The sequence below is a fragment of the Rana temporaria genome, chromosome 4, assembly GCF_905171775.1.
Source record: "Rana temporaria chromosome 4, aRanTem1.1, whole genome shotgun sequence".
In the NCBI taxonomy this organism is placed as follows: Eukaryota; Metazoa; Chordata; class Amphibia; order Anura; family Ranidae; genus Rana; species Rana temporaria.
In genome coordinates this window covers 214,154,622-214,162,718 of record NC_053492.1, presented here as the reverse complement: position 1 = coordinate 214,162,718, position 8,097 = coordinate 214,154,622, and the positions used below count along the sequence as shown (strand labels likewise).

Sequence of the window (8,097 nt, the reverse complement as noted above, 5' to 3'; positions counted from 1 at the left end):
TAGCAAGGCTCTGACAGCCACGAGCATGACACCCAGAGGCAGAGGCATGATGGGATTTGTAGTTTTGCAACATCTGGAGGTCCGCTAATTGCATATCCCTGACCTAGAGTAAACATGCGGATAAAGGGTTCTGCTATTCCTCCGACTTTTCTGATCTGTGTAATTGTTCTAGGTCTGAGACTCAGAAAGCGTTGATGCTATTGGGTCAACATAACAGCCATCCTTCATTTTACAGAAGGAGGTCAGCAATGGCAGTGCTCTTCTCGTGGTAGGCTTCCTCAACTCCCAGGACTTTAAATATGCAAACTGGCCTTCTACCACCATAACCAAACATAGTCATGCATGAACCAAATACTCTAGTCAGTTGGTATAACAGATGAATAAAGCACCTAAAATAAGAAACCAGGCACTTTTATTTGCGGAATGTGAAAAACATGAAGCTGGCCATTTCTAGTCATTTAACAGAAACAACGTTTTGTTGTTACAGAAATTGAATACAGGTTTTTGCTACTGTATAGCACTTGCGTCGTTCAGAAATATTAATGTTGAAACATAAAACAGTATAAAAGCCAAACATAGAGATGTAAAAATGAGTGCAATGCAAGTTATGGAATGATTAAAAAGTCAGTGCATAGGTCAAGTTACAGTATAAAGTAGAAGGCTTCTGGTCTGTACATCGCAAAGGGCTGGATGTCGGTATCCTTTTCCAGCAGGTGCACATCTCTTAAGTCAGATTCAACAACAGCCTCAACACCATGAAAATGCTGTAGAGATAGAAAAGTCTGTTAAAGCTTTGCAGTACAGAAGTAGAATATAGTACTGCTCTGTGACAATAGATACAGCACCTTGAATGACAGAAGGTAACCTAATCCACTGTGGCATGTATTCATAATTACAAATACAGGGTGCATATAGGATCTTAACCTGCCTTAGTGAATGTAAATAAAAATATCAGGTCAATCTCCATTACATCTGCAACAAATGTGGACCTAGGCATAAAATCAGTGCATGCTTCCATAGCAGTGTTATGACAATTGCCGTATCAGCCCATGCAGCTACTATGGACCCCAGAGGGCAAAGGGACCCATTAGGGGGCTGTTTAGAATGTTTACACATAGAAAATCTGTGTGCATGTGAAGATAACACAAATCCATTACTGTAGCATTATGAATTGCAGATGTTGATGTTAAAGCGGAGTTCCACCCAAAAGTGGAACTTTCGCTTTAAGCACTCCTCCCTTCTTACATGCCACATTTGGCATGTAAGGTTTTTTGGGGGAAGAGGGAGTGGGTGACTACTTTAGAGAGGGACTTCATGCCCCACTTCCTCCTTCCATCTACAGGCCGCCTAGGCTACCCCTCCTCTCCCCCTTGGCGGCCCCTCCCTCTCCGCAATCTTCAGGGACACGCGACAGGTCCCAGAAGATTGCCTGTCCACTGGGAGAGTGCAGCGCATGCTTTATGCGTGCCTCACCTTAAAGCCGCAAGCTACCGTGTTTCCTCTAAAGTAAGACCTACCCCGAAAATAAGACCTACCCCCATTTTCGGGAAGGGCTGCAATATAAGCCCTACCCCAAAAATAAGCCCTAGTTTGGAGTGCTTGTGTGTATAGTGTATACACTACTCCGTTGCAGTAGTGTATAGTGTAGACCGTGTGTGTCAATTGTGCCAAGTACCTTCAGAATACAGGCGCTCTACGATCAGCTGATCTCCTGCTTGTTTCCTCCTCTCTCTTCCCCCCACAGTGCTCAGAGCAGGGAGGAGAGTTTCGGCAGGCTAAGGAAGTGACAAACTGCACTCAGCTGGTCTCCCCCTTTCCGAGATGTCAACGAGGGATTTCGGCCCCCCTCCCTGTGCAGAGCTCTGGCAGGCAAAGCAAGTGAGGAGCTGCACTCAGCTAATTTCTCCCTCTCCAAGATGTCAGCGGGGGATCTCGGACCCCCCTTCCTCTGTAGACCTCCGGCGTGTCACAGGCAATATAAGAAGGTATGTGGCACTACATCTCAGCATGCAGCAGTTTTGCATTGTGTGATACCCAATTCTGCAAGAACTTTTACACAGGGGATTCGTGACAGACAGGTAGGGAGAGACACAGCACATGGCATCATAAGACCTACCCCGAAAATAAGCCCTACTGTGTCTTTTGTTGTCCAAATTCTTATAAGACCCGGGCTTATTTTCGGGGAAACACGGTATGACGACTGGGTGCCCACAGTTACAATGGAGGCACCAATAAAAATAGTTTGTAAATAGAAATAAAAGTAAAAATTCCATCTACATCCAAATTAAACAACCATCCCTGAACAGGGGTGGGAGCCTTCATTGTCATCTTTCTTCCACACCTAATTCCATTTTAACATCTCTAACCCAGCGATTTGACTTACACCTTCAGCCATGTAAATTGAGGAACTAGGACCTAACACCAGACTACCTGACACCAACAACAGGGTTTCATAACCTGGTCAGGACAACATGGTTTTGCAATCTGGTCAGGACAGCATCACAACTTTCACACATCCCATCCTGCTCTTGGACTGTCAACATTGCTCAGGTAAGTGTTTACAGAAGGAGGAGGTGCAATTTAAAAAATGTAAAAAATTATTTTTAAATTGGTTCCAAATTTAAAACGTCTTTTACTTTAAGGCTTCAAGTCCATGGACGTTTTGAAAAATGGGCTGTAAAGCTAGTACAGACGCCAGGAAAAAAGCGGCTTTTTAAACGCGATTTGTTCCGCGTTTTGCATTGAATTCAATGCACGTTTTTCCACGCTAGTTTTCAGCCGCGTTTTTCTCTCTCTATTCAAAATCAATGGTTCCCTATGAGAGCCCATTGATTTGAATAGAGGTCGCACCAGAAGTCGGATCAAGATGATCCGACTTGCGGGGTGACTCATGTGCGGAGAATCTTGAAGGGAAACCCCCGTGAAAATGAAAAAATATTTTGCGTGAGGTTCCCTCCAGGATGATACCAAGCCCTTCGGTCTGGTATGGATCTTAAGGGGAATTCCCCACACCGAAAAAAAAACGGCGTAGGGGTTCCCCCAGTATCCATACCAGACCCTTATCCTAGCACGCAGCCCGGCAGGTCAGGAAGGGGGGCGGGCGAGCGCCCCCCCTCCTACATCATACCAGGACACATGCCCTCAACATGGGGGGGGGGTTGGTGCTTTGGGGCAGGGGGTCTTCTGCCGGGCACCACCGCTGTCTTCTTTCAGCTCTTTTACCAGTGGCAGCCCGGTCTTCTCCCTTCCTCGGGGGGTCTTCCGACTTCTCCGCTCTCTTTTTCTTCTCTTCTGCCGGGCACCACCAATGTCTTCTTTCAGCTCTTTTACCAGCGGGGGCCCGGTCTTCTGCGTCGCCTTCTTCTCCTCTTCGATGTTGCCACGACGCTCCCTGCGGATGTAATGCCAGGTGTGCAGTGCATGATGATTTATATAGGCCTCTTATGACGTCACAGTCCCAGCATGCTCCTGGTGGTGTCGTCTCCTGTGTAGTGTTTTTTTGTTTGACATTTTTCTACCACCAGGTGAATGGGTAGGGGTACGATGTACCCCATACTCATTCACATAGGGTGGGGGGCCCCCTTATTAAAGGGGGCTCTCAGATTCCGATAAACCCGCAGACCCCGACAACCAACGGCCAGGGTTTTCGGGAAGAGGCCCTTGTCCCCATCAACATGGCAACCCCCTCACGTTTTCCAGCATCTGATGTCTTTACAGCTCTAACGCTGGAGCTTCAGAACGCACTGGTCCTGGGTTTTTTTTTGCAGCTTAAAAACGGCTCAGCCATTTACAGCTCAAAAACATGAGGCCATAGGCTAACATGGAGAGCCATTTTTAAGCTGCAAAAAACGTTTAGAAAAGTGGCTGTAAAAACGTCCCTGGACATGAGGCCTAATACATTTACTGCATTAGGGTAAAATGTTTTTTACCCTAATGTGGGAAATGCATTAAGGTAAAAAGACGTTTTAAATTTTGAACCAATTTAAAAATAATTTTTGATGTGACATTTTTATATTACTTCTATTGTATGAATGAAATAGAACAATTTGGAGATTATCCACTAGAGTGGCCAAACACTCAGTTTATAATCAATCTGCCTCCACCTGAACAAATACTGCAATATGCATTGTTTCAGTGAGTCAATATAGGGTCCCCCATGTACAAATATAGGAGGCTATACAAAGAAACAAGCTTTAACTTCAACACCGATTGATAACATATCTTTGAATGTTTTTCAATTATCAGGCTGTGCTATAGATAATAGTTAGTAGTTAGTGACCTTCAAATGAACTTGTGAAGCAATGCTGAAGACTTTTAAGGTTCATGTTCATAGCCTATTATGGCCGCTGGAAAACACAGCAAAATCTTGCTGTGATTTTATAGCGATTTTGCGGCCAGTGGTCAAAACGTTCCTATCCTGAATTCTTCTGCGTTCAGGAGAGGGAGGTTCAACCTCCCCTAACCGCAGAAGCTCCTAAAGCAGGTGTATCAAACTCAATTTCATTGTGGGCCGCATCAGCATTATGATTGTCCTCAAATGGGCCGGTTGTATCTGTAAGATTAGATGTCCAGCGCATCCCCTCCCCTTACATTAGATGTCAAGAGTCACCCCATCATCAGAAGTTGAGTCCCCCACTCTCCCTTTCATCACAGTGCAGAGCTTTTCTTATGCTGCTGGGAAGAAGCTGGATGCATTGCTTGAAAGCAGAAAGTAGGGGTCTGGAGGAGGACCAGAGGAGGGCTGAGGGCCACATAAAATGGCCTGGATTCGACCCGCGGGCCTTGTGTTTGATCATAAAAGCCTATGTGTACATGGATATACAGGCTTTTATGCAGTTGAGTTTAGGAGCTTTAGCAAAAAAAGTGTACATGAAGCCTAGAGGTAGAACTAAAGCCCTACAATAAAAAAAAAAAGCTGATAGGAATTTGAGTTTTTTGTCTCTTTCTCCTGGGTCCCAGCAGTTTTATTGTTTCGATGCACATTGCACAAGGCAAATTTTCGCCTTGTTTTGGCATTCTGACACACACAGTGTACCTAGGTTCTGCATTAACATACCCCTGCAATTATAACCACATGCACAACTCAGCTGCCTTAATGCAAAACATTGGGTCCTCAAATGCGTGAAGGCAGATGTAAATTGCCCAAGAATAAGACTTTTTTTTTTTTTTTTAATAAAATCCAAGGAAGCAGATAAATCTATGTCAGATTAAATTCATAGCTGTAAAACATACCTAATGCCAGCTACAATTCCTGCAGGCATGACTTTCTTTGATCGATTGTACCTCAGACCCATTATTACACTTAGAGAAACTGCAGCAACTATGGAAATAAAATACAATATATAGAATGAGTAATTAGACCATGCAATACACATCATCAACTAACTTAAACTAACCTGGAACTTAAAGTAAATCTGTCACTTTTCCCATTAAGAAAACCTTGCCAGTTTTTTTTTTTGATAGTCCAATCTCTCAATCACATATACCTAATAATCAAATGGCAGCCCGATCACCTGTCTGAGTCCTGAATCTAATCTCTGTGTAAGCTCCATGTCCTCCTGTGGTATAGCTCACAAGGTCGATGACCTTCCTCACAAGATGATGGGGTAGATTTACTAAAACTGGAGCACTCAGAATCTGGTGCCACTAAGCATGGTAGCCAATTGGCTTCAAACTTCAGGTTATTCAACTGAGCTTTGACAAAAAAACTTGGAAGCTGATTGGTTGCTATGCAGAGCTGCATCAGATGTTACACTCTTCGGTTTTAGTAAATAACCCCCATTGTCCTGTTGACTGGCAATGGAAACCCTTCTATTTATCTCTGCACATATTTCCTTTTAAAGGGCAATATCGAGTGTCTTAAAGCTTGTTCTAGCTCAGTGGCTCACAATATAATGATGGATGGGGAACATGCAACTTTAATAGCATATTGGCAGCTCCCATATTTCTATCTAACAAGTTCCTTTATAGTGTATACAAATCCTGAACTTTTTTATTTTGTTTTGGATAAAAATAGTGAAGTTTAAAAAGCACCCCCAGTGTTTCATTTTTGCTGTCTGGGTCTATTCAAGGTGATTAATTTCCATTTTCAAAATTATATTAGACAGTTGACACCTGAACAGTTGTCCCTATCAGAGAATCTCTTCACCTGTTATTCCTGTGACTGCTCAAATTTTTTGGAATTGTGATTACTTTCTGTTCCTTGAACAGTTGTTCTCAGAACAAATAAAGGGCAAGGGTCCAGCAATAAAACCAGACATGGATTTAAAAAGCCTGTTCACACTAGAATGCTGTGTCGGAAAGCCGCATTCTTGTGGGACTGCCCGCACTGCATTCCAATCGCATTGCCCTTGCGATCTGTGGGGGGAGGGGGGAGCAGTCCAAAATTAACAGCACCCCAAAAACAGGTTTCAAATACGTGCATTAAAAAAAAATAGTGCATGCACTACTTTTGGTGCAGTGCACTGTGATTTCAGTCCATTCAAAATGAATAGGGCTGAAATCGCACTGCACAGAACTGCATGTGAATCACACAGGAACTGCATATTGTGAACTCTTCCCCACTGCAGTCAAAACCAGGCAAAGGGTTTTTACGAGGGGGTGCTAATAAATATTGAGCCTTACCCAGAAAATTGAGCTAGGAAGCTGTAATTTGCAGGGTATACTGGCCAATTTGTCTATATTCAATGGTGCAAAAATCAGCATACTTGTGATTTTATCTTATATTTCTTTTTCAGGTCAAAAGTGAACATGGCAGCACCTCCAGAAAAATTGTGGAAGAGCATAGGACCATATTCCTGTCCCTTTTTCTCCAAGGGAATGGTGCGAAATGTCACAGTGGCCCTTCATATGCAACAGTTAAACGTTGGGTTGTCAATTTTAAAACTGGTCATTTCGGTGTTGAAAGTGAGAAACCCAGTGGAAGGCCTGTTTCTGTCTCTGTGCCTGCAAATGTGAATGCCATCCATGACATGATCATGGAAGACTGTCGAATATCAGCCAAATGTATTGCTACATATCTGGGAATATCACGTGAGAGAGTTGGTGCTATTATCCACAACGACATAGGCCTCGTACACACGATCAGTCCATCCGATGCGAACGGTCCGAAGGACCGTTCTCATCGGTTAACCGATGAAGCTGACTGATGGTCTGATGTGCCTACACACCATCAGTTAAAAAACCTATCGTATCAAAACGCGGTGACATAAAACACAACGACGTGCTGAAAAAAATGAAGTTCAATGCTTCCAAGCATGTGTCGACTTGATTCTGAGAATGCATGGATTTCTAACCAATGCTCGTGCGTACTAGCGATCGGTTTTGACTTATCGGTTAGGCGTCCATCGGTTAAATTTTAAAGCAAGTTGCTATTTTTTTGACCGAAGGTTAACTAACCTATGGCGCCCACACACGATCGGTTTGGACTGATGAAAACGGTCCATCAGACCATTCTTACCGATCGTGTGTACGCGGCCTTAGAAATGAGAAAGCTTGCAGCAAAGTGGATCCCAAAAACTTTTGCCACCTGAAAAAAAGAGGAAATGTGTAGAGACATCGGTGGCTGTTTTGGAACATTTTGGAAGAAATTCGTTAGATTTCCTGGACAAACTGGTAACTGGTGATGAGACATGGATCTACTGTTATGATCCTGAGACAATGAATGGAGGCACAGTTGTTCCCCCAGGCCAAAGAAGTTCCATGTGCAAAGGTCAGTGCAGAAGCAAATGGCAACAGTTTTTTGGGATAAGAAGAGAGTTCTGCTGGTGGACTACCTCCAAAAGGGTTCAACCATCAATGCAACATATTGCTGTGCTTTATTGATGAAGTTGAGGCAAAATATCAAGTAAAAACGTTGAGGAAAACCTTAGTTAGACTTACCGGTAACGGTATTTCTATGAGTCTTTCAGGACAGCACCTGGAGAGAGCGCAGCTCCACCCACTTCCCAGGAAACACTGCAGTCAATGCTATAAATTCCGCCCCCTTCCACCATGGCCTCAGTTGTTCACGAGTACCTCCGGCCACGCTGAAATTAGATAAGCAGAACATAGAAACTACACACATTAGCATATATATATATTATCTTTAATAATAAA

The 8,097-nt window shown here is 43.6% G+C and overlaps 1 protein-coding gene across 1 annotated transcript in view; it reads right to left on the bottom strand.

The window, feature by feature from the left end:
* Positions 1–395: 395 nt before the first annotated feature.
* TMEM14A (transmembrane protein 14A) overlaps positions 396–8,097 on the bottom strand; it is a 29,043-nt gene continuing 21,341 nt past the window's right edge. Inside the window, exons 4-5 of the mRNA XM_040349818.1 lie at positions 5,233–5,320; positions 396–764 (exon numbers count right to left, since the gene is read on the bottom strand). Of these exons, the coding sequence (XP_040205752.1) occupies positions 725–764; positions 5,233–5,320 (128 nt within the window). The 3' untranslated portion in view covers positions 396–724. The remainder of the gene's footprint in view (positions 765–5,232; positions 5,321–8,097) is intronic.